Raw genomic sequence first — 27,337 nt, forward strand, 5'->3', positions numbered from 1 at the left:
ACTAAGCTAAACTGTCAAAATGAGCTGAATGTATTTAAAGATTTAGAAGCAAAAATCACCAACAAGTGTAATAAAGCTCAGAATATAGGTGGAGAATGTACAAAAAATTCGAAACAGCAGAAAACTTCAGCCTTTAAACGTTGATTAAAAACTCAAAAGTTTAAATGTTTAAACAGCTGGCATTTGAATGTATGTGTCCTATAAAAAATCACAAAGTAATGAGAGAAGCAACAATTTAATAGGATAAATGAGACATTTATACAATTATCATCTTTCTTTAACAACAAAACGATATAAACGGCCATCAGCCAGAACATTTAGACCAAAAAGCAAAAGTTCAAAATGAGCAGATTTCTACTTCACCTCCAAAAAAATCAGCTGTATGTCTAAAAGATTGAAATGTGGGGTTATTCCATTTTAGTGTCATCTGATGCAAATGAATGTTGCTGATTTACTGACTTGTCTTAAGGGGTTGTGTTGGTAAAAATCAGTCAAATTCCAAATAATCTCAGCAGAAACCCTCAGAAGTATTTAAGTAAACAACTCAAAAATCTTTTTTTAAATCTTAAACACTAAACAGAAACCTAAACATTAAAAAAAATACCGTTTTAAACCTTTACTGATTTATTCTGGTTACTGCTGCTAATGCTTTTGCCCTCATGTTAGACAAGGTTTCCATTTTTTGCACTAAATTTAGGATTTTGAGGTATTTTCAAGGAGAATTTTTATAAATTCCTAACATCTTTATATGATTTACACATTAATAATAAACACATAAGACTACAAATATGGATGACATGAGAATTTAGCTTTGACCTTTCACAGATATTTCACCTGTAGTTTTATATTTTATTACTGAAATCAGCATTAGGAAAAACTGAACCCAGACAGAAAATTATCAGAACATTTTCTGGTTTTCCACAGATTTTTTTACAGTGTAAATAATAAAACATTAATTTACGAGTGACCATGGTTGCAGAGTTTAATATGAGTCAGTAACTCAGTAGCTCAGGTTGTCCGGTAATCAGGTTGTAGGATCGATCCCGGCTCCGACCAGAGAATGCTGCCGCTGTGTTCTTGGGCAAGACTCCTCACCCACCTTGCCTGCTGGTGGTGGTTGGGACGGGTGGCGCCTGTTCTCGTCAGCCTCGCCTCCGTCAGTGTGCCCCAGGGCAGCTGTGGCTACGTTTTAGATCATCATCACCAGTGTCTGAATGAATGAATGTTATGCTTTGGAGTCTTCTGACTCTGAAAGTGAGGGTCATTAGATCATAAACTCATCCATGAGTACTGAGACTACTCAGGAACTCGCCTCCTGCAGGTACTGAACCCATCTTTAGACACATGTTTGTGACAGCACAACAAACCGTTACAACTTTGTCTAGAAACGTCACGCTCTCACCCTCGCAGGACTCGATCATCCTGACGGGAATGTCTGAGGATAATATTTTGTACGTGTTGCACACAACACCGATGACTTTCTGGATTTGGGGTTTGAGATGTGAAACCCGTTTAGTTTCCTCTGCGGTCTTTGGCAACAGGTGATGGCGACCATTGGTCAGCATTTTTACTTCGGCGCACATCATTCCCACACTTTTCTCCACATCAAACCCTCGACCTGCCAACACGATATCACCCACGAGAAGATAGTCGAGTAAACCACAGCTCTGGGCGATTTCCCTATCACTCATGCACCCAGTCAGCCCGCTGGAAACGAAAGATATAACTCCTTGTGGAGAGATGCCGATAAGATATTTCAGCCTAAGTGTTGCCTCGACATCTGAAGGTGTTTCTATAGAAACATCAAAGCATTCAACAATAACAGTAAAGACTCCTTCAAATGTCTCCATAAACTGTTGAGGCATGCTGCTCCCCAACCTCTCTCTGTCCGGCCAGCTCACTAGTGAAGCCAGGCATGCATACAAAACACTAATGGTGTCCTCAAACGCAGCATTAGCAGTAGCAGGCTGCAGACCAAACAGACCGCTGATGTGCTCCATCGGTAAGCCCAACTTCAGACGCATGAAGGTGAGAAGGACCATCTGAAAATGACTCAGCTTTGCTTCTCCATGAGGCAGGAAAGGAAGAAAAGGCATAACATTGTGCAGCAAAACCTGAAAGGTGGAGAAATTCGGAAGCCCCGTGTAGTATTTCACTTTCTCATCATCCTTCAGGTATTGTTCTGCCAGTTTGAGCTCAGCAAATTCATTTTCCAGATGTTTGTGTTCCTCCAGCAGATTCCTGATTTCATCATGCCTACGTTGGTCAGACATTACATCCTCTGTACTTTCATCATCGATAGTTCGCAGAAGACCAATATCCTCTTGGTTCATCTGTTCTTCATCATCACTTAGCACCACCTCGACTGTGTGAGGTACCCCCTCCTGTTCGTCTTTTGTTTTGCACTTTGCCACAAGAGGAGCCCACGTTCCCACATTCTGCGTTGTAGTGGGTACTTTCACGTCTTGTCGCCTTTCTTGACGAAGAAATCTCTCAATGTTGTTTGCTTTCACTTCATTGTGGCCCAAGTGCAAAGAGGGTACCCAGTCAGGATGTGTCTCCAGAGTTTCCTCAGCTGGTTTTCCTGTAAACGTTAAGATGGTGACACACAAAAGAAGAAACATTAGAGCTCTCGTTCATGCTGGAAAAGTAAAAACAATATTGTGGTAGGATGAAGTGTGAAAACTGCGCAGCAGATCCAGACAATGACCAACATCAATAGTAATGTACTAATATTTATTATTCTACATCGATTTCAACAGAAATTCTCTCTCTTTCACTCTCTCTCTCACACACACACACACACACACACACACACACACACACACACACACACACACACACACACACACACACACACCTGTCTTTCTATCATAGTGAGGACCCCCCATTGACTTCCATTCATTTTTGTGATTGCACCATGTCTGATGTGTCTAACCTTAGCCAGTACTGATCTATCCAATCCACCTTTATTCGTATAGCACTTTATACACAACACTGTCAACCAGAGTGCTTCACACACAGATAAAAACATACAGACATAATTAACATACAAAACATTGTAAAAGAAATTAAACGCAACACTGCTTCAAAACAGGAGTGGATAAGAATAATCAGTCAGTGTTAAAAGCCACTGAATAATAATGAGTCTTGAGGAGCGACCAAGCCCCCACAATGCGGCTCTAAAATTGAAGCAATCCTGGAAGTACCAAAAATAGCAGTTCCACCCTCATCCGCTGGGGGCTGGTGTCAGAAGCGAGCAAATGCTCATTGACTCCCAAGTTAAAAATACCAATTTCACAGCAGAAATAAACATGTTTACAGCCTGGTACCAAAACATGTTTTTTGTTTAAATTATCTAGTTTACACTCATGACAACTCTGAGGGGGGTGAATTTTTTTCTCACTCTTCTGTTTAAGTGTATTAAAAGCCTAAAATTCTGTATAATTAATGAGCATCAGACCCACGTGACCGCAGAGCTAGCTCCGTGGAAAGGCCTCAGTACTCAGAGCCTCGGCCTGGCTTGGAAACTGCTCCGGCATTTTGAGTCTCTGTGTTTGTGTATTCTGTTTTGGATATTTTTTGTGCAATTGTTGGACAAAATGACTTGCTGTGGCATTAATTGCACTAATAGAGCGTCCAAGGAGTCTCCACTTCATTTTTTTCGGTAAGTAAAATTATATTTATGTATTTTAGGTCACTGCCGAGCTGAGCTTAGATTTTAACATGTACTGTTTAACCATGACATTTAAATGTAATAGGGTAAAACCCAGTGCATTTAACATAATGCTGCACTTTAGAAAATGGGTTGAAATATAACATGTTGGTGGAGCTGGGTTCCGACTATCGGCTTGTGGAGCTCTCGGGAGACCGATGTTTTCCACCCGTTCTCCCCTCCCCGCAGCTCAACGCATCTCTGTCTGATCGCGGCTTCTGTCTGCTGTGCGGGCTGCTGGCTTGGGGAGCTCTGGGATGGAAACCTTTCCACCCGGTTCTCCCCAGCGGCAGCTCTGCGCATCTCAGATCGCAGCGGCACTTGTCTGCTGTGCGGCTGCCGGCTTGTGGAGCTCTCGGGAGACCTCTGTGTTCCACCCGGTTTTACCCAGTGGTCAGCCCGGCATATCTCTGACTCAGAAGCTCTGGTGTTGTACACAGTTAACTCCGGTTGTAGCTAGGTTGCTACCTCCATTAGCTTAGCCCCCACCGCCGCGTTAGCTTTGGGTTAGCTTCAGGTTAGCTTGTAGCCAGTTCGACAGGGTGTCTTCAGTTGATCTAGCCTTACAGCCCCACCCTCAGCTCCACCCCTCTTCCCTTTTGTGGAATTGTCTGGGCTTGACGGAACCTGTGACACGGTCAAAATGGCGGTGGTGGCCACCTCCCATTTATCTTCAAAAATGTGTTATTGGAGCCTATGGAAACCCATTGTCCAATATTTATATGTCGATGGGAGCAACTTAAAAATGACCAGAGAAGATGCTTGTCTAATGGGCCATTCCCATCTGTACCGGGTCGGCCCGGGCCGGGTAGCCCCAGTCGGCCCCAGCCTGGCCCGGTTGATTCCACACATCCTTGTCTTAAGCCCATGTGGGCTGATTCTACCCACCAATCAGAGGCTTGCTCTAATGGAAGGTGTGAATTTGCTGTCAGCAGTGAGTGTGTTGGCCCTGGTCGGCCTGAAGCAGACCCTCTCGAGAAGAGGGCTGAGAATGAGCCTTGGTTGGCCCGGAAAAATACCAGGCCACCCAGATATGTAAACAACCTACGCTACCCGGCCCGGGCCGACCCGGGCCGACCCGGTACAGATGGGAATGGCCCATAATATTGCCTGGAAGCAGGTTCCAAAGTCCAGGTGCAGCAGCAGAAAAGGGTCTCCTCCCAGCTTCAGACTTGTTCTTGGAACCACCAACTGCTGCTGGTCAGCCGACCTCAACCGACGAGTTGGCTCATACGCCACGAGCATGTCCGATAGATAGGAAGGAGCCAGTCCATTCAACGATTTGTACGCCAACACCAATATTTAAAACAAACTCTAAAAGCAACTGGAAACCAGTGCAGAGAAGGCAACACCAGGGATTACATGCTCATGCCTGCAAGTGCCCGTTAGCAAATGAGCCGCAGCATTTTGGACTAACTAACGTCTATTGATACAACCCTGACTCACCTAGACATATTACAGAAGTCAAGCCTTGAGGTGATGAACGCATGAATGAGTCTTTCCAGATCACTTCTCACCAGAACCGACTTGACTCAGGCCAGCTTCCTTAGTTGGAAGAAGCAGGACTTCACCACACAGTTGATCTGCTTATCGAACTTCAGCTCTGCATCAACCTTCACACCTAAGTCAGTGGTGACCGTCATAGGAACAGGTGAAACAGGTCCAAAGGAGAAGGGGAGATGGTTGATGCCCCATTTGGTTTAAAGTAGATTAATTCCATTTTGCTCTCATTTATGCTCAAAAATTTTGCAGCCATCCACCCTTTGACCTCCTCAATAAACTGTAGAATGTTCGCCACCCTTTTTACTGATTCCTAACCATAACCTTAACTAAACCTTAATTCACACCATACCTCTAAAACCAACTAGTAAGTAAGGATGGGTGATATCTTATTGTTTGTGATATACCGTTGAAAATTCTCCTCACAATAAAATTTTGACTTCTCGCGATAATAATGATAGGTCCCATTGATGACGAAGTTTTGTGCGCGCCTGGTTCACGAGCAGAGTGAAAACAAGCATGGCGGAAGGCGGAGGTGACGCTGAGAAGGAGCTTGTTAAAAAGCGAGGAGCTACCTCAGCAATTTGGAACTCTTTTGGTTACCTAAATGCAGATGAGGAGCAGACTACGGTGTTATGCAAAGTTTGCAGAAAAACTGTGGCTACGAAGGATGGAAACACATCCAACTTCTTCCACCACCTCAAACACAAACCAGAGTGTTGGGAGTAATGCGGTACAAAAGTAATTAATTACTGTAATGCATTGCTTTTTGCTGTAATGTGGTAATGTAAGGCATTACAGGGAAAGAAAATGGTAATATTTACTCGGTACAATTGTCAGTAACGCGGTAATTACAATGCATTTTAAACCCAGAATCAAGATGTGTTCCTTAAAAATTCAAATTGCGGGAAACCCGAAGAAAGATCCAGTATCTGCATATATTAAGTCATTTATGGACTCAGCTTTGCGGGCAGAGAGGACGCCGCGATAACGGCTCAGCTGCGTCCCGCACGCGGCCGCTGTAACATTCACAAAATCGCTCCACTAAAACAAAATAATTCACCTGCGATCGTTCATATCAGCGCATATTCTCTGGTATTTTGTGCTTTTCTGACGTGCTTTGCCTCAGCTGAGTTCATAATCAGTGCCCCGGTGATTTCAACTCATTACTGCTGGAGCGCCGCGCATGTGAAGATTCCTTTGGCTGATCGAAAGAAAGAAGTCTAGGAAACAGCTTTTTCTGGAAGACTGAGAAAAGATGCAGCATGCAGGAAGGTTAGAGAGAGAAAGGGCAGGAAATTATTAAAATAAAATCAAGAAAACAAAACAAAGTGCTTGAAAAGAAAAAAATAGGTAGATTTATCCCAAATACACATTTTTACCAGTGAAAAGCAATAATATATAAGCATTTAATATTTATACATGTGATAGAATCAGATCACCCCAGAAGTCAGTGCTACATCCAGGGCCGTATCAAGGCATTTGGGGACCAAGGCAAATATAGGCTTGGAGCCCCCACCACCTCACTCCCTGCTCAGTTAATATAAGATGGCAGCGTGCTGAGAGTACTGATTGTTGTTGCATTTATTTAATAAAGAACTGTTATTATATCTGACTGTTTTTAACAGCAATCCTAGCTCAGACACCACATCACCTTCCACATATATGTCATGAGCTCACTGAGCGTCACATGACCAGATTCATACTGAAGTTGTTTTGGTGAAAGTAACTTAAAGTAATGCAAAAGTAGTGTAATGCCTTACATTTTAAAATCAGTAATATTGTAATGTAATGAATTACTTTAAAATGAGGGTAACAAGTAATAAATAATGCATTACAGTTTTGAAGTAACTTGCCCAACACTGAACCAGAGTATGAGGAAAGTCTCAAGATATGTGAGGCAAAGGAGGCATCAACTACGAGTGGACTAAGGCGGAGTAAGACAACCCCCATGCAGATGAAAATTACCAGCACTTTTGCTAATGCCATCCCTTACGATAAGAAAAGTACATGATGGAACGAACTGACGGACGCAGTGACGTTTTGTTAACGAAAGATATGTTGCCGTTCCAAATGGTGGAAAAAGAAAGATTCAAGTGAATGATTCATAAACTGGACCCAAGATACAACATGCCTTCGCGGAAATACTTTTCCAAAACAGCCCTGCCAGCGTTATATGAAGAGTGCCGCGGTAAGATAAAAACATTGCTGTCTACAGTGGATTGTTATGCTTCAACTGCAGATATGTGGAGTAGCAGAGCGACTGAGCCGTACATCAGCCTTACGGTCCACTTCATTGCAAGTGACTGGAGTTTGAATAGTCGTTTTCTCCAGACAAGTTTCTTTCCAGAGGATCGCCCTGGGGAAAACATTGCGAGTGGCTTGAAGCAGTTTCTTCAAGAATGGGATTTAAATGATGAGAACCAAGTGTGCCTAACAACAGACAGTGGGGCCAATATAGTAAAAGCAGTCTCTCTAAACAAGTGGACAAGACTTTCCTGCTTTGGCCATTGTCAACTAGGGATGAAACAATACCACTTTTTTCCAAACCGATACGATACCGATTCTTGGATCTGAGTACTCGCCGATACCGATTACCAATACTGATACTTCTACCACACAAAAAAATGCAATGATTTGGAATACAGATTTTATTTTCTTCTCTGCTTTCAACAGGAAAAGGCTGTCAGGTGGACAAAAAGTAAAATATATGAATGGAAATCATCACAAAACTAAAAAAATTAGGTGAACAGAAATGACAAGTTACAGTGAAGCCATTTTCAAGCAACTGCATTGGTATCGGTTCCTGGCATCGGTTAACTTTTACCGATACTGATATTGGTATCGGTGCCGATACCGATACCAGTATCGTATTGGTGCATCCCTATTGTCAACACATTGCTATCGGTAAGTTTATTCTATATTTAATGCATGCACACTGAGCAAACATGAGCTTAATATTAACTGTGTTTATGAATTGTATTCTGGATTAGTAATGTGACAAGGCGATAGGCAGTGTTTTGAACAGTAATTATTTCTTTTAGCTAATGTTTATAGTAGACATGAGCTAATGGAAATATAATGCTATTTCCCTGAGCTTCTTTTTAGGAGGCTTGCTCATCTTGACTTACAAATTTCAATTCTAACAAACGGAGGATCAACAATTTCGGAGACAATATCAGGTTCTCTTTCCTAACATTCGTTTCGATGTCTCACTATGGGATACGCCCCTCCGCGGATTCCTCAGAAGCACTTATCTCAATACGCCAATCCTGATTGGCCAGTGACCGTGACGTACGCGTCCCCCTGCTACTACAAGTAGCAAGCGTCCCCACGCACGCACTATTCAATCACCTCTTCTTGCTTCGGTGGTCGCTTATCTCTGAGGTAAGTTAGCTCAACTGTTCACAGACGGAGCCTTCAAATATTCTCTCCGTCGCCGAACGTTAACTTACTGTCCTTCTGTCCTGGCCTTCACCATAGGCTCGGGGCATAACGAGCAGCTTCACACTCCAGTGCATCTGTTCGTTCACTGCTAACACACCAGTTAGCCTACATGGAAGCCGCTCCTCCCACCAGAGGAGTCGACGGCGCAGGAGCTCGCCTCTGTACCTGTGGGAACAAAATCTCAAGCACAGACCCGCACAAGGTCTGCTCGAGCTGCCTCGGGCTGGAACACGCCCAGCTGGCATTGGAAGTCCCCGGGTCATGTGAGAGCTGTGCTTGCTTCAGCCTGAAGAGCCTTCGCCGGCGGCTAGCGCGCCAAGCTAGCCTGTCGGGGAAGGACCCTTGCCTGCCAGCCCCTGGGCCACCGCCTGGGGACGCCAGCGAACATGTCCTCCCGGAGCCGGAACCGTGTGCCGAACTCAGCTGGGGCTCACAGCTCGAACCGGCCGGTCCGAGCCACCCCGTTGAGGACGTGTTGGAGTTGGACTACGGAGACGACGAGGGCACCTCGGAACTCCTCATTTCAGAGGAGGACGAGGATGACAACGTTTTTCTCCCCATCGCTCAGGCCTCCATGCCTAGCTTTCCGTCCTCTCCCAGGGATGGAGCGGCTTCTCCGGCCGCCCACCTGGACATGCAGTCAGTCTGCCGACGCGCTGCGAACAGGCTCAACATCCCTTGGCCCACCATGGTCACTGAGGCTTGTCAGATCCCGCTACGATGGAAAGAAGCTGCCTCAGGCCACAAGAGCGGCAAAGCCCCTCCTTCCCGCCTTCCCGGAGCTTCTCCAAGAAGTGAGGTCCTCCTGGGACAAACACCCTTTCAGCTCCAGGTCTCCTGTCCAAGGAGCCTCCTCGCTGTACTTCGAGGGGATGGAGAAGGCTGGCATGCTTCGCATGCCGCCGATGGAACCGCTGGTTGCAGCCCACCTGCACCCACGGCTCTCGGCAACTTCCTCCGGGCCTACCGCTCTCCCCGCGAAGGCGGACCGCTTCCAGTCGGCGCTGAACGAGAGGGCGTACAAGGCTGCCGCCATCTCCGTCCAAGCTTTGAATGTCTCCTCCATGCTCTCGGCGTACCAAGCCGAGCTCTGTGAGGACATGAATACGAAGCCGGACCCGGAGGTGTGGGAGGAAATCACCGTACTGACCGACATCTGCCTGCGTGTGCAGCGCTGTGCGGTCCAGGCCACGGGAAAAGCTATGGGCATGACGGTGCTTCAAGAACGTGCACGATGGCTGAACCTCTCCAACCTCTCTGATAGAGAGAAGGAGGACATTTTGGACATGCCAATCATGCCTGAAGGCATTTTTGGCTCTGCCCTGGCATCAATGCAGCAACGGTGTGAGGCCAAAAAGAAAGAGGATGAAGCCCTTCATCTCTGCCTTCCCCGTAAGCCCTCACCGGCGCTACAGGCTCGGCCGAACCTTCCTCAGGCGGCTGTCCGAGCCCAGCCTCAGTTCCGGATCCCAAAGCGCCCGAAGCCTCAAGCTGTCCAACCAGCTCCTTCGGGCTCAGCGCCTCGACCAATTTGGCCTCAGAGATCCGGCAACCAAGCCGCTCCGCCGCCGGGACAACCCACCCGACCCGGCGGTCAGCAGGTGAGGAAGAAGAAGAGGGCAGCCTGACGGAGTTCTTTCCCTCCGGACGCTGCAGCTGGCAGTTCCCCGTTCGCCAGCTCCTCCTGTTCGATGTTGCCATGGTGCCTTCTCCCCCCCTCACGGAACCCCTCCGGCAGAGTCCCCGAGCGGTCCAGGGTGGGGCCAGGACGTGCAGCCGGCTGTGCCGGCTCAAAACACACGTCACAAGCACTCACATTGTTTTTCACAAACATGTCACGCTCAAAGAGCATTAAAAAGTTCGCTGCCGCATCCAGACAAAATGTCAAGGGCGCAGCAAAAATCAATAAAAATGTTGCCCATGAGCAGTTTCAGGCGTGGGCGGCCCCTGGCGGACTTACCCGCCAGCCAAGGGTCATCCCCGTACGCCTGGGCCGTCAAAGCACAAAGCCCCCGCGCATGCGCAGTGGTTGCCACGAGCACCGCTGCCCCACAACCTCTGGAGGGAGCTGCTGCTCCGTGTGTCACGGCTGTGTCACCGCTCTCCACTCACCTGGAGGAATGGACAGCGGTTTCTGCTTCACGTTGGGTGCTGAGAACTATTTCGAGAGGTTACAGGCTCCAATTCGCTTCTGTTCCTCCTCGATTCTCCGGCGTAGTGTTCTCCCACGCCCAGGGGACGTCAGCTCACATCCTTCAGGGAGAAATCTCCTCCCTGCTGGAGAAGGGAGCGATATGCATTGTGCCTCCCGATCGGTCTCAGAGCGGTTTCTACTCCAGGTACTTCCTGGTCCCGAAACGGGGAGGGACCGGGATTCGCCCGATCCTGGATCTGAGGGCCCTGAACCGATGCCTCAGAAAGTACAGATTCAAAATGCTCACGCTCTCATCCCTTTTGCGACTGATTCACCAGAACGACTGGTTCACCTCAATCGACCTGAGGGACGCATACTTTCATATTCCCGTGTACCCTCCACACAGGAAATTTCTGAGGTTTGCCTTTCAGGGAGTGTGTTACGAATACACCGTGCTCCCATTCGGCCTCTCGCTGAGCCCGAGGGTGTTTGTCAGGTGTACGGAGGCGGCGATCGCCCCTCTGAGAGGGAGGGGCATTCGGCTGGCCACGTATTTAGACGACTGGCTCCTGCTGGCACGGTCCAGAGAGGAGGCAGCGTCAAACACACTGGTTGTGATCCCTCACTTGTGTGGTCTGGGTTTCAGAATAAACTGGCAGAAAAGCGCTTTAATCCCCTCCCAGAAAATAACCTTTCTAGGTCTGAATCTGGACTCAGGGGCGTTCACGGCCCGTCTCTCGACACCGCGCGTGAACGCGCTCTCGCTCTGCCTGGCGCGCTTCCGCCTACACAGTTCGGTGCGGTTTGCGTTATGCCTCAGGCTTTTGGGTCTCATGGCGTCGGCTATTTCAGTGGTACCACTCGGCCGTCTACACATGAGAGATTTTCAACGCTGGGTGGCTTCTCTGGGTCTCTCTCCAGTGCGCCACAGAGCGCGCAGGGTGACGGTCTCTGCAGCGTGCGTCGCAGCGCTCCGCTGTTGGCGTCACCCCTCCCTCTTGGCACAGGGGGTGCCTTTGGGGTTGGTTCTCGTGAGGAAAGTGATCACGACAGATGCAAGCCTGTCAGGTTGGGGGGGGGGGGGGGCTCCTGGAGGGTCGCTCTGTCAGGGGTGTGTGGAGCAGAGAGCTCTGGGGGACACATAAATTATCTGGAACTCCTCGCGGTCTTTCTGGCCCTGAGGCGCTTCCTGCCTTTTCTCTCCGGCCATCATGTCCTAGTGAGAACAGACAACACCACAACTGTGGCTTATATAAACCGCCAGGGGGGGCTGCGCTCCGTGCGGTTACACACGCTGGCACGCAGACTGATCCTATGGTGCAGCAGGCATCTCCTCTCAATCAGAGCCACCCACGTCCCGGGTGTTCTGAATCGGGGGGCGGATCTGTTGTCCAGAGGGACACCCCTGTACGGGGATTGGAGCCTGCATCCAGCAGTGTTGGAACAGATTTGGATCCGGTTCGGCACAGCCGTAGTGGATCTTTTTGCCTCAAAGGAGATTGCTCAGTGTCCTCTGTTCCTCTCCCTGCGCGACCGAGACGCTCCACTCGGCGTGGACGCGCTGGCGCACGACTGGCCAAGGGGACTGCTTTACGCTTTTCCCCCAGTGGCCCTGATACCACCCACCTTGCTGAGGGTACAAACCCAGCGCCACACTCTCATTCTGGTGGCCCCATACTGGCCAGCCATGCATTGGGTGGCGGACATTTTCCAGCTCCTGGAGGGCCAACCTTGGAAACTGCCGCTTCGCAGGGACCTGGTGTCCCAAGCGGGAGGCTCGATCTTCCACCCTCATCCAGAACGGCTGGCCCTGTGGGCCTGGCCCCTGAGGGGTGTGGGCTAGTGTCAGCAGAGCTGCCCCAGGCAGTCATTCGAACCATTCAGAATGCTAGGGCCCCCTCCACTAGGTCCCTATATGACTGTAAATGGAGGGTGTTTGAAGCCTGGTGTCAGGGCAGGGAGGTCTCACCCTTCCAATGCCCGGTGAACGTCATTCTGTCTTTCCTGCAAGACTTGTTGGATGGGAAGAAGGCTTTCTCCACCATTAAAGTGTACCTAGCAGCCATTTCCGCCCGACACTTGGGTTTTGGGAGGAAATTGGCAGGTCAACACCCCCTGGTGTGTAGCTTCATGAGGGGCGCGCGCAGGCTTCTCCCTGTGTCCCGACCCCTGGTGCCCTCATGGGATCTGTCCTTGGTGCTGTCGGCCCTCTCCGGGCCTCCATTTGAACCTATGGACGGCCTGGACCTTAAGATCCTGTCTCTTAAGGTGGTGCTACTCCTGGCTTTGGTATCTGCAAAGCGAGTTAGTGACTTACAGGCTCTCTCTGTGCACCCATCCTGCACCCAGTTTGCACCAGGTGACATGAAGGTGTCCTTGAAGCCCAACCCTGCCTTTGTGCCTAAGGTAGTGGGCTCCTTTTCTCCTATTATCCTCACAGCTTTCTAACCACCACCCTTCTCCTCTCCTGAGGAGGAGCGGTGGCACAAGCTGTGTCCGATTCGCGCGCTCAAGGAGTATGTGAATCGGACGGAGAACCTTCGCAGGGGGGGCCAGCTTTTTGTGTCATGGGGTGGGCCTCGTAAGGGGAAACCCGTCACAAAGCAGCGGCTTTCCCACTGGATTGTGGAGGCTATTTCTATGGCTTACTCCTGTCAGGGCATTCAGGCACCTGTTGGGCTCAGGGCCCATTCTACTAGGGGCCTGTCTGCTTCTTGGGCCCTTTTTCGGGGGCTGTCAATCCAGGAGATTTGTGCTGCAGCAAGTTGGGCTTCTCCACTTGCATTTGCACGCTTCTATAAGCTTGATGTTTCGGTCCCTGCAATGACTCACACGATTCTGAGTGTGGGGTCTTTGGCGGGCCAAGACATATCCCTGTAGGTTGGTGATCGCTGGATAAGCTGTCTGGCAATACGGGAGTCTCCATATCCCATAGTGAGACATCGAAATGAATGTTAGGAAAGAGAACTTTAGGTTACTGTCGTAACCCCGGTTCTCTGAGTAACATGAGTGAGATGTCTCACCAGACAACCCTTCTTGCTGGGCGAAGCGAGAAGAGGTGTTTATCTTGAATAGTGCGTGCGTGGGGACGCTTGCTACTTGTAGTAGCAGGGGGACGCGTACGTCACGGTCACTGGCCAATCAGGATTGGCGTATTGAGATAAGTGCTTCTGAGGAATCCGCGGAGGGGCGTATCCCATAGTGAGACATCTCACTCATGTTACTCAGAGAACCGGGGTTACGACAGTAACCTAAAGTTTTTATGTATAAAGTTCAGGCCAAGTCTCTAAAATGGAAGTGCCACTGCCAAACTATGCCATTTGACCTTTCTCATGTATAATGCTATGATTATCAGAGTAAATCTATTCAATAGTCAAATGCAACAGTTAACATTTTTTGCAAACTTTGAGAGTTTTTTTAAATTGATAACCACATTTACTATTTCAAGAACCGTGTCTCAGCTGAATGTTGAATCCAAATCGACTACTGGTGTGAAGGCTTAAATAAATTAACCTTTAATATTAAATGCACATATAAACTTCAAATTATATGCATTAAGAGTGAATATTAAATGCAATTTTTAAACATTTTTTTGTTACATCTATTTTAATTTAAACTAACCTTAACTTTTTTCTTAATCTTTCTTTTGTTTTGTTTGTTTCTTTGTTGTTTTATAGAGAGAAGCATGAGGGACACCAGGATTAACAAAGTTGTGGGAGTCTGTAAGAAGATCATGAGTGTTTTTTCGCACAGCTGGAAAAAGCAGCGAGCTCTCAAAAATGCTCAAGAAGAACTTGGCCTTCCACCACACAAACTTGTGACTGAATCGCCAACACGATGGGGATGAAGGCAAAAGATGATCCAGCGAATCCTTAAGCAAGAAAAAGCCATTTCGCAAATCCTGGCCGCTGACAGGCCAACCAGGCATCTGGTGCCTACTTGGCAGGATATTGACATTTTAGATTCTGTCAGCAAAGCCCTTGGGCCTCTTCTTGAACTTACAGATGCCCCTCCTTCTGAAAACTTTGTCACGGTGTCATGCTTGAAGCCTACCCTTCACCTGTTCAACAGTGAGCTGCTGAAAGTGAAAGAAGAAGACACAGATCTCACAAAGACAATAAAAAGATCAATATTGGACTACATGAACACCAAGTATGGTGACCAAGAAGTTCAGGAACTGATCAACATGGCAACGATTGTTGAGCCACGCTTCCACACTCAGTATATGAGCCAAGAAGAGATCCTGGTCATCAAAGCCAGAGTGGTCAGAGAGGTGGAATCCCCTTCTGTCATGTCAAGTGAAGCTGGCCCTGCCACCCAGGTAATGTCACCTGAATCATCAAAAGAAGCTGAGAATGCATGTAAAAGACAGAAGAAGAGTCTTGGAGGTTTTTTCAAGAAACCAGCTGCAGAGCAGAACACACTTTCTGAAGCAGAGAAAACTGAGGCTGAATTAAACAGCTACCTGCATGGGCCACTTGCAGATGGTGAAAGCAGTCCCCTTGCGTGGTGGAAGGTACATGAGGTGAACTTCCCTAACATCGTTGTTTAGCCAAAAAGTACTTGTGCATCCCTGCCACTAGTACACCCTCAGAGAGGGTGTTCATCGCTGCTGGAAATGAAGTGACATGCCAAAGGTCTCTTCTGAACCCAGTTACTGTGAATATGCTGGTCTTCTTGACCAGAAATCTTAAGGTGTGAGCCCTGTTCTCTCTTAAAAGCTACCAAATCACACTAGTATGTGTATTATACAAGTTGCACTTCAGACATGTTTGTGTCAGCCTCATTTCTACATTTTACAAGAGTGTATCAGTGTTTACAGTTTAATACACAGTTATTTTTTTATTTATTGATTTAATATTTATTGTCTTATTTTGCATTATTTTGTAAACTGTCTGAAGACAGCTGGGATATTTACTTTTCAATACAGTGTTTGCACTATCTTTATGTATTGTTCCATGGGAAAAGGTGTTGACAACTTAGCTACCTAAGTATTATATTTGCATTCTAACAGTATGTCATTAACATTGTTTCACACTAAAGCTTATATTTTATCAGGTAACATTAACAAGGATATGATGCAGGGCTGCACAATATATAGAAAAATTATCGTTATCGGGACAACGGGACGTGCGATAGGCCCATCGCAAAGAACGTCAAAAACGGCGATAAATGTTTGGTTCAACATTTTCATCCGTGTCATACATCAGCTTTTTGTAAACCAGCTCTGTTTTTTGCGCTGAAGTACTATTTGACCAATCAAATGTAGCCCATCTGATATGCGGCCAATCAGATGGGTCCGTTCACATAATACGCCCGACCCCTACGTAGACCCTTAGGATGGAAAGCAACACCCGAAGCAAACTTAGCTGCGCCGTTCCCTTGTTCGTCATGCTGGCTCAGAGCAATGAGCGCACTTTGTGCTGAGGTTTCTGGAATCAGCGCTGCTTTCAAACGTGAACGTGAGTCCGCTCGGTGTCGTTAATCATTTTTACCGGGCTGACCCCGACACGTGCCGGTGAATCAACCCACCTCCATGTCGTTAGCTCCTATGGAGCTAGGATTGGGACAATATTCAGTGCAACTTGTACCAAGTTTTGTAACTTTGAACATGTTTCATCACATATAACTTTGGATTCATAACTTGTAACTTTAGTTTTCTAACTTGTAATTCTCAATTCGTACTTGTATTTCTTGTTTTGTAACAGGAAATTTTCATTTTGTACATGTATTTTTTATTTTGTAAAATCAAACTTTTATTTTGTACATTTACTACTCATTTTGTAACATCAAACATTCATTCAGAAACATGAAACTTTCGTTTTGTAACTAGCAGACTTCCAAATTGAAAAAATCAAGGTACAAGTTCGAAATCAAAACTCTCAAAACACACATTTCATTCTACAGGTACAAACCTCAAATCTACAGTGTTACAGATCTTTTTGTCTCGATTCTAGCGTCAGTGGGAGGAACTTGGGTGGAACCAATGAGAGCACGAGTCTTAGCTACCAATCACGTTTCTCGAATTCCTGTCCAATCATTGGGAGAGGAGGGCAGGGTTCTGTCAGAGCTGTAGAGAGAGTTACGACACGGAATGCGGAAGTCACGTGGTTCATGTAGCTTCGAATATTTCCAAACAGCCCCCGCTGCTGCATTGACTGCAGTTCATTTTTGGTGTTTCGGAAGGATTCTCTCCGGTAAGTTGATGAAATGTCATCATTTTGTTGCATTGTGAAGCGTTAGCTAACCGCTTCGTACCAAAATAAGCCAACGATGATATTTTATGTTGCCAGTTTTAGCTAAATAACCTTTAATGAGCTAACTGTGTGCAGCTTGTTGATTGTGAGCAGGAGGACGAGCTGTAGACGGGTTTCTTTCAGCTTGTTTGATTCTACATTTTAATAATATTCCCCACAGTTTGAAATAGGTTATAAACTTTTTACATTATTAGTTTTATTTGGGATTTTTGTACAATACGTTGCTGGTTGCTGTATCAACACGAACATGCATCAGAAATGGAAGCACAAATGGAGAGACCAATAATAAAGAAAATGTGATTGTGAAGACAAGTAATTATTTAATATTTTTCAGTTAATAACACTGACTACAGCAAACTGCTGAAGCATGAGACAAACAGGATTACGATCGTAAGAGGATATGTTGTTCTGTTTTGTAGACTCAAGTAATAAGAATAAAATTATGATATTTCAAGAACAGGAGTCGAACAATAACTTTTAAAAATTAGTAATTTTCCATAAAACTGCTCATTTCCACTTGCTTTATAATATTAGCATTTGCAATTTTGTTATTAAGGAATGACAAGAAATAAGAATTAACAATAACACAATTATCAATAAATAAATGTCAAAGAGTTACTAAAACAAAAATCGTATGTAACCATTAAAGGTTAAACTGTGTTGTGTGTCCATCTTCATGTTTTCATAGTGGCTGAGCGGAGAGCTGACCAGAAACAACGGTGGTGGCAAATCCCAGTTTGGTCTGTGATGGAGTGATGCACGCCTGGAGTGATTGCCATTGCCACTTTCCATCTCTGTCAGATTTTTTACCTTCAAACTGAGCATGTCACACACCTCTCCTAACACACCTGGTTCCAGTTAATGGGCTGCATTTGTCTTTGCAGGGTTCTAACATCAGGCAGAGGGATACTCATGTCCTGAAGAAACCTGTAGCCTGTTGAACCCACTGAAAAACAGAGCTGTACGGCCTTTTTGATTGTCTGTTTACTCCATTTAATGCCTCTTGTGTTTGTCATGCCTTTTTGACTTTCTATTTCCTCCCTTAGGTTTTCCAGCTGGGTTTCCTGGTTGCATAGCCTGTTCCTTTCTCCTCCTGGCCCTGATGCCGGCTCCTCATGGCTTCCTGGGATGTCCCTCTCTCCTGATACCATCTCATGTCCCCTCTCACTTTCCCTCATCTCATTTGCCTCACTGCTGCTGCTGCTTTCCTCATTCTCTGAAATTATAATGGCACTGTTAGAATAAAGAATAATTTTTAAACAAAATAAATACAAATGTCTAATATTTCAAAATATTTGTACCACAGTTTACTTGAGTACAACATGTGTGGTCACTGGTCAGTGGATCAACATGCAGTGGTTCTGCTGTACTTCTCACTGCGGGGTCCTTCCTCCTCCTTGGTTCAGGGCGAGGAACAAACACAGCATCAGCCCTGAGTCTCACCTTGCCTTGCCTAAGCTTAGTAAACTGTCCCTCGTCAAAATGTGCCTGTAGAGTGGTGTATTAGTTTATTTCCTGCCACATTTAACAGTTTAATTGCAGCCTTGTGCAGTTGAGAGCAGAACATGTAGAGCCTCGATAGAAAACATTTGAGAGTGCACGTTAAACTCACTGCACACAGCTTTTTGTTATTGTGATCTCTGGTCATGGTGAGGTTGCTCCTGCTGACTTGAGCCAACCATTTTCTTCTTGTCTCTGCGTCTTTGGGGAAGCCATAATTCTGATTCCTCCCTCAGACCGATTGCTGTATGCAAGGCAGCCAACCATGTAAGATATTCAACCTAGAAAGGGATTATTAAAATACTATTTTTGTACATATAGAAATATTGAACTAAACCAAAAATATAGAGATGTAAAATTACATTTCAAAATTTTATCCAACCCTAAAATTAGTCATTTCAAATTTTAACCCACAGACACATTTTATTTTAATAGTAATCAAAATAAAATTATTCAAGAGAGTTTCATTAGGTCTTGAGTACATTGCTCATAATTAATGATTCAGCTTATTTGTGCATATGTAATGACTTAACATAATGTTGGTAAAAAAGCTTTATTAAAATGCTATTATACATGTTGTACAAGTTTGGTATTCATTTTTTCACAGTTAGCACTTTTTTATCTACTGTGATGAATCATACAGTTTTATTGAAAATTTCTTTTTAATTAGTTGCTATAGAAGTCAGATAAACGGGGTTATAGATGCATGTACTGTCTTCACATAAAAATATAAAGTAATGATTGTAAAATGTATTCTACTGAACATAATAGATCATCATTCAAAGCATAAACAGATACATATTTTCTTCAAGGTAAGCTAGAGCAGAATTCTAGCTTTCAATAAACACTAGGGCTGTAGCGAAGCCTCGACGAAGTCGACGGCTCGATTCTAAAAATTTGTCGACGTCAGATCCGGAAGTCGACGCACCGCGCCCACATGTTGCATCCCCAGGAGTTTGTAAATAGAGGAGGAATCTGCCTGTTTTTCCTGTAGTTCGCCCTCTTCTCCGCCTTCACTAACATCTCCGCCAAATACCGAAGACCCGGAACAACGTCCGTCCACTACTAGATTATTTTCCTGTTTTGCCCCTTCGTCTCCCGGCAACGGACAACAACTTCCGGGGTCAGACGCGCTGCTTCGTGTCTATCGCAGATGTAGAAAATCACCGGGAGCGTTTCTCCCTTCATTAAGGAGCTTCTTTCAGACATGAGGAGAGCTGTTTTGGTGGTAGCAGTCTCTCCTCCGTGCTGGTCTGTTTGCTGCTGGGTGTTTTTGGTTTATTTAAACTTGGTAACTTGAACTTAATGTTGGTAAAGCTACTGTTAGCATCTTCGCTAACAGCTTCTTGCGTTGGGATAAGCTGTTACGTTTTGGTTTAGAGTTAATCTTTTTTGTGGTGTAGATCTCCCTTTTTATTACATTTAGAGTGTTGTGGGTTTTCGGTTTAGTTTAAAATATCACCTTGAGTTTGGTTTAACCCGTAAGACCACTCGCCTCACGCACATAAGTGACCAAAACAAAGCAGCATGGAGACACTCCATCTTCTACCACCTCTCAGGCAGCAGCCTGCACTCCCAAGTTCTACACGTCACCAGAACATAACCAACCGCAACACAATAAAAGCAGTGTTATACAAAATGGAAGGCCTGTAGTGTTTATTCTCTTACAGTAAGAATTTATCAATTTTTTTGAGGAATTTATTTGAGATTTTCTGGTTTTTGTTAATTGTGCAATAGAAAAATAATCATTAGATTAATTTTCTAAATAGTCATTAGAATAGTCGACTATTCGATAAAATAATCGTCAGAATAATCGTTTTAAAAATAATCGTTTACCCCCAGCCCTAATAAACACTTCAAAATGGATATTACAACTCGAGCTTAGGGCTTCTTGTAGGACTTAAAATTATTAAATATGCTTATATTGGAGCAGTGTGTTGCATTACTACATCAAATTTATTGCTATAGTATATTATAGTAATGTATGTGGTCTAAATGTGTTCTACAGTGTGTTAGGACTGTCGTGTTCCTGTAATGTAGAACAGTCACGGGTGTCTGTCTTCCTACAAATGCTCGGAAAAATATAAATAGGCTACTTTACGAAGGAGTTAGGACATAATATATATATTATATTTATATTATATATAAATAATATATAATATTATTCAATAATTACCACAAATCACCAGGGGAAATGTGATTATATTAAATTTTTGTGATTTGTCCCACCACACGCCGTTCAAACTGACTTACGGCGCTGTGGGATGTTTGGAACTGAGAGCTCCTTGAACCACGTGACCGCGAGTCGGCGAGTTCAAAGCGTGTCCTAACTCTCTCTTTCTACAGCTCTGACAGAACCCTGCCCTCCTCTCCCAATGATTGGACAGGAATTCGAGAAACGTGATTGGTAGCTAAGACTCATGCTCTCATTGGTTCCACCCAAGTTCCTCCCACTGACACTAGAATCGAGACAAAAAGATCTGTAACACTGTAGATTTGAGGTGCGTACCTGTAGAATGAAATGTGTGTTTTGAGAGTTTTGATTTCAAACTTGTACCTTGATTTTTTCAATTTGGAAGTCTGCTAGTTACAAAACGAAAGTTTCATGTTTCTGAATGAATGTTTGACGTTACAAAATGAGTAGTAAATGTACAAAATAAAAGTTTGATTTTACAAAATAAAAAATACATGTACAAAACACAATGTTTCTGTTACAAAACAACAAATACAAGTACGAATTGAGAATTACAAGTTAGAAAACTAAAGTTACAAGTTACGAATCCAAAGTTACAAGTTACGAAGCTACATGTGATGAAACATGTTTGAAGTTACAAAACTTGGTACAAGTTACGCTGAATATTGTCCCAATCCTAGCTCCATAAGCCCCAGGCTCCGGTTAGCTTCCAGCTAAAAGGCTACAGCACTCTCCTCCCAGTCCCACCCTGCTAAAGAGGGCCTGGAAAAGTTCCCCCACACATCAAAGTGATTTTTCATTTATGAGCTTTTATAACCTTGTTAATCAGGATAGTTGGTTTGCTGCTGCACATAAACTGTCAGTCAGAAGCTCTGCTAGCCGGTTATCTTAAGAGGGGCTAGTTCAATTTGTTAGCTTGTTATCAGAATCATAGTTGCAGTTTCATCCTCTGAGCTGCTTTTTAAGATCTAGGTAAACTTGTTCAATTTGGGGTTAAAAACAAACGTTTTCACATATTTTCCATGTAGATTTTGCCAGTTCCTCTTCTGAAAGGTAAATTGTTTTTCTCTTTCCCTCAAAAAATCTTAATATTCTCCTAGTTTGGCCCAGCACAGATCACTTCCCAATTGCAGCAACAGCCTTATATCATAACCACATAAGTGGAGAAAATGTTCAGTAGCAATGAGAGAATTTGCTGTGGCATTTAAGTGATGTTAACTATTATTTAACATTTAAACTTATTTTCTGAGTTTTTTTATTTATTCAAAAACCCTGGTAAGGGATGTTTTCTGTATTTGGAGCATCAGAAAAAGTTTTATGGTGGTGGTGATGTTTTAAAGTTACTGAGAAACTGCATGCATGCAGTTTGTTGTTTTGCTACTAATACAGTAGCACGTGCAGCTGCATATTTTTGCAATAAAAATGTTATGTTGTAATGGAATTCATGCATTAGTTTTTGTTTGCTTTGAACCCAGAGCAGACGACATCAACACTGCATACTTTAGTATTTGTTCATTTATCACAAGTAATATCGATATTGCAATATTAAGCACTGTTATCAAATATCGCAGGTTTTCCTAATATCATGCAGCCCTAATTCACTTACGGTGGCACTCCGTTGTAATTTTGAAACAACTGAAGGCACTGGAGAAATGGTTTTCTTTTGCTTTTTGTACTATTTTTGCTACTGTTTATGCACAGTAAAAGTACAAATAAATACAGAAGCTGTATACATTTTAAACTTGTCATTATCTGAACCATTGTGTAATCATCCCTGTTAGGGCTGCAACTAACGATTATTTTCATAATCGATTAATCTGTCTATTATTTTTTTTCGATTAATCGATTAATCGGTTTGTTATTGTTTAGCTATTTAACCTATACAAGTGATGAATACATTTCAGTTAAGAAAAAGAAAAACATAGAATTGTGCAGTTGACTGCAATCTATTTTATTGCACATGAACACAGTCAGCGGTGTCAAATGAGCTAAACAGTGCAAAATATCAGTCCAGAATAATTTTTTGGCATCAAAATATAAGAGGTAAATTCCATAAAAAATAATGTAGAATCTAGAATAGAGTTTGTAAGTGGTATGCATTGCTGGGGTGAGTGTCTTGTTCCCCATGTAGTTGTCCATCGTTGCTTGTTTTTTTCTGCATAAGAAACACAAATAGACTGAAATAAGTACACATAAAATAAAGCAGCACACACACTACAACACTAAATCAATATTACATTATTTGAATTAATTAACAATATACAGTGATCATTTATTTTGATAAAAATGCGTTGTGAGGCGTTTTATAGCGTTAGACAGTAAAACAGCCTTTTAATAGTAAAAAAAGGACTTTCTGAATAGCTCCTGTATTTAAAAATTGAAAGCGTACAACTGCTGCGTTATATTCACCTGGACACAGCTCGTCTGTATATTTTTCTCCGCGGAGTTGTCCTTTTTTGAATGAGGAACATAGTTATGGGTTTGTGCCGTTTTTCTCTTAACGAGAACATTCTTATAAACAGACGTGCTAAATTTGGCAAGCGCATGATACACAACACGGAGGAGATTCACAATTGCATCTAGTCAATCAGAAGTAGAACACCGTAGACTGACGCGGCAAAAAAACATGTTTAACATCCACTATAACAAACTCAGCTCCCAAATTTGATCTGCGTTAGCTTGTTTATTTTCTGTTACTTACCGGACTTTCCTCTGCTGCATCAGCCCCCACATGTTTTCGTCTCAAATGTTCACTTAGGGACGTCGTGCTTCCGTCGTGCCATGGTTTTTGCATATTTTGCAGGTCACCCGTCTTTTCAAGGCATCTAGAGTGAAGTGCTCCCATACTCGTGAGGTTTTAGTCCGGGATTTCTCGTTTTGTCGCTTCTATTTTTCTTCCGTATTTCTTCTTGATCCGCCATCTCTCACAGCAAGATGAGCATCAGTAACGTGATACGTCATGAAAACCGAGGGCACTTATTGGCTCATTTCTTCTTCTACAGCTCCACTGGTAGATCAGTGGCTCATTACTGCCACACACTGGTGGCAAATTTAACAGATTGTAACCGATGTCAGACTGTGGTAAAAAATAGACTTTTAGCAGTAAAATATGATTATTAAACAACTAATCGATGACTAAAAAGTTGTTAACTATTTTAATAATCGATTATAATCGATTAAATCGATTGGTTGTTTCAGCTCTAATCCCTGCATATACAGTTGTGGTCAGAAGTTTACATACACTTGTAAAAAATATAATATAATGGCTCTACTGAGTGTCCCGTTATTTCTAAAACTCTGATTTTTCTCTGATAGAGTGATTGGAACAGATACTTCTTTGTCACAAAAAACATTCATGAAGTTTGGTTCTTTAATGTCTTTATTATGGGTTAACAGAGAAAAGTGATCACATTTGCTGGGTCACAAATATACATACAGCAGTGCTAATATTTGGTTACATGTCCCTTAGCCATTTTCACTTCAATTAGGTGCTTTTGGTAGCCATCCACAAGCTTCTGGCAAGCTTCTGGTTGAATCTTTGACCACTCCTCTTGACAGAATTGGTGAAGTTCAGTTAAATTTGATGGCTTTCTGACATGGACTTGTTTCTTCAGCACTGTCCACATGTTTTCAATGGGTTTAAGTCAGGACTTTGGGAAGGCCATTCTAAAACCCTTATTCTAGCCTGATTTAGCCATTCCTTTACCACTTTTGATGTGTGTTTGGGGTCAGTGTCCTGTTGGAACACCCAACTGCGCCCAAGACCCAACCTTCGTGCTGATGATTTTAGGTTATGTTGAAGAATGTGAAGGTAATCCTCCTTCTTCATTATCCCATTTACTCTCTGTAAAGCACCAGTTCCATTGGCAGCAAAACAGCCCCACAGCATAATATTCCCACCACCATGCTTGACTGTAGGCATGGTGTTCTTGGGGTTAAAGGCCTCACCTTTTCTCCTCCAAACATATTGCTGGGCATTGTGGCCAAAAAGCTCGATTTTTGTTTCGTCTGACCACAGAACTTTCCTCCAGAAGGTCTTGTCTTTGTCCATGTGATCAGCAGCAAACTTCAGTCGAGCCTTAAGGTGCCGCTTTTGGAGCAAAGGCTTCCTTCTTGCACGGCAGCCTCTCAGTCCATGGAGATGCAAAACACGTTTGACTGTGGACAATGACACCTGTGTTCCAGCAGCTTCTAATTCTTGGCAGATCTGCTTTTTGGTGATTCTTGGTTCACTCTTTACCCTCCTGACCAATTTTCTCTCAGCAGCAGGTGATAGCTTGCATTTTCTTCCTGATCTTGGCAGTGATGAAACAGTGCCATGCACCTTATACTTACAAACAATTGTTTGCACTGTTGCTCTTGGGACCTGCAGCTGCTTTGAAATGGCCCCAAGTGACTTTCCTGACTTGTTCAAGTCAATAATTCGCTTTTTCAGATCCATGCTGAGCTCCTTTGACTTTCCCATTGTATCGTTTGGGGGCGTTTGTATCCAGTGAGCCCTATTTACCTGGCCTAAGAGAAGTCACCAGCTGTAGTCACTCATAATCACTCACAAGAAGTTAAGAGGCCATGCTATGAAGCTCAGTTCACTGACACGTTTCTAAGTCACCTAAATTGCTAGTTCATGTTGCTGTATGTATATTTGTGACCCAGCAAATGTGATCACTTTTCTCTGTTAACCCATAATAAAGACCTTAAAGAACCAAACTTCATGAATGTTTTTTGTGACAAAGAAGTATCTGTTCCAATCACTCTATCAGAGAAAAATCAGTTTTAGAAATAACGGGAAACTCAGTAGAGCCATTATATTATATTTTTTACAAGTGTATGTAAACTTCTGACCACAACTGTATTTCATACAACAAATCTAGGAAGATATATCTTCCTAGATACACATACATACACACACACATATATTTATCGCTATCATAATAAATACCTAAAATTATTGTGAAAACAATTTTGGGCCATATCGCCCATCCCTACTAGTAAGATTCTGAAAAACGTGAGGACCAAGAAAATGTCCTCACGTTTAATAATCTTACCTCAAGAAAATGTCCTCACTTTGTAGGGAAAACGGTCAAAATGGTCATCAGTATGTACAACACGCACACACGCACGCACACACCAAGGGAAGATGTTTCATTTTTTTAGATGAGGGGAACGAACTCACCACCTCATTGTTTACTTTCTGGTTGTCGACAAACGTAATATGCCATTTATAACGTTAGCTTCACGTGTAGCCTTTAAAAGTTGTGTTAAATGAAATTACCTGAGTAGAAATGAAGAGAACACACCCTCTTTGATGGAGGAATGTAGTTGAAAGTCAGATCTTTCCTTCTCACTGCAGCTATCCACGCCATCTGGCGTCTCCTTGTGAGCTCCTCCACACTTTTACCGTGATGTTTTCTCCACTTCGGGAAGCGATAAAATTTGACTCCGTTGTCCACTTTCTCTCCCGTCTTGTCGTGTGAACGACTGTGACAGTCCTTGACGCAGCAGCAACTACCAGGCATATCCACGTCCTTGGATTCAGAGGCAGACAGAAACCTCGGTCCTCTACGGTGAGGATTAGTGAGTCCAAAATAGTAATAAATGTAAAAATGGTAAAAAGCTCATGTCGATTAATTTTACCAAGATGTGAAGGAAAAGTCGAGTGTTTACTGAATGTTACCGCGATGTTTTTGTAGCACAACGACATAACTTGTATGGTTACATGACAAAACTGCGATTGCCAAGACGAATAGGTGAAAAATGTATACGACCAGACTCTGAATTGGGGGTCCAATATTTTTCATTTATACAACAAGAAAATGCGCACAAGGTGGGCCTGAACCATCGACATATATACCTGAACATAAGGCTAGCTAAACTTAGCACTTTCGCTGGGAGGCTAGTCTACAACTTCCGGTTCAATTTCCAGCCGAGCAAGTGGCCTTGTTCGAGATTAGCAGCATAGATATGTATAAAAACACTAGACGCCTCCTCCCCGCTGTTCGCCAATGGGATGCGACGCAGGAACGTGGCGGCCATCTTACCTCATACAGCTGACCCCTTTCTTTGCACTAGGGTGAATGGTGCATGTACTATTTAATTAAAACTAACTTGCTCAGTTTTAAACCGATTTTCAAAAGGTTTGATTTGTTATAAACGCCAGAGATGTGCCTATGAAATAGGATGGGTTTGGCCCAGAAATTCCTGTTATTTTACTCCACAAAGCATTTAATCTTTCATAGATAATACATTTAATAAGCTACAGCAACTTAAAGTATAAACAGGCCATTATCTATCTATCTATCTATCTATCTGTCTGTCTGTCTGTCTGTCTGTCTGTCTGTATGTATATATATATATATATATATATATATATATATATATATATATATATATATATATATATACCGTATTCCTGGTTTGTGAAATACGATTTGTGTAGAGATGAGATTTCAAGGTTCTTTTGAGGTAAAGCCCACATTGACAGAACACAGATACAAAATGTGCACCCTAACAAGTAAGACAACCAACACCCCCAAATCTGTCAGCCGGAATCGGCCCACTAGCAATAAAATTTCACCCAGCAAATTACTTTG

The 27,337-nt window shown here is 43.8% G+C and overlaps 1 protein-coding gene across 1 annotated transcript; it reads right to left on the reverse strand.

The window, feature by feature from the left end:
• Nucleotides 1-219: 219 nt before the first annotated feature.
• Nucleotides 220-27,021, reverse strand: LOC107374586 (uncharacterized). The gene is made up of 2 exons (XM_054736696.2): nt 26,020-27,021; nt 220-2,584 (listed from the first exon to the last, which is right to left on the reverse strand). Exons 1-2 carry the CDS (start codon nt 26,261-26,263, stop codon nt 1,278-1,280), a joined length of 1,551 nt encoding a protein of 516 aa, XP_054592671.1. The 5' UTR covers nt 26,264-27,021; the 3' UTR covers nt 220-1,277.
• Between the last annotated feature and the right edge of the window lie 316 nt (nt 27,022-27,337).

Source organism: Nothobranchius furzeri, chromosome 11 (assembly GCF_043380555.1).
Source record: "Nothobranchius furzeri strain GRZ-AD chromosome 11, NfurGRZ-RIMD1, whole genome shotgun sequence".
NCBI lineage: Eukaryota > Metazoa > Chordata > Actinopteri > Cyprinodontiformes > Nothobranchiidae > Nothobranchius > Nothobranchius furzeri.

What these genes read in the sequence shown, in the direction of transcription:
- LOC107374586 (XM_054736696.2), bottom strand. Translation starts at nt 26,263, where the DNA reads ATGCCTGGTAGTTGCTGCTGCGTCAAGGACTGTCACAGTCGTTCACAC. An exon ending in TTCTCTTCATTTCTACTCAG is followed by an intron (nt 2,585 to 26,019) that starts GTAATTTCATTT and finishes TAACGTTTACAG; the next exon opens with GAAAACCAGCTGAGGAAACT.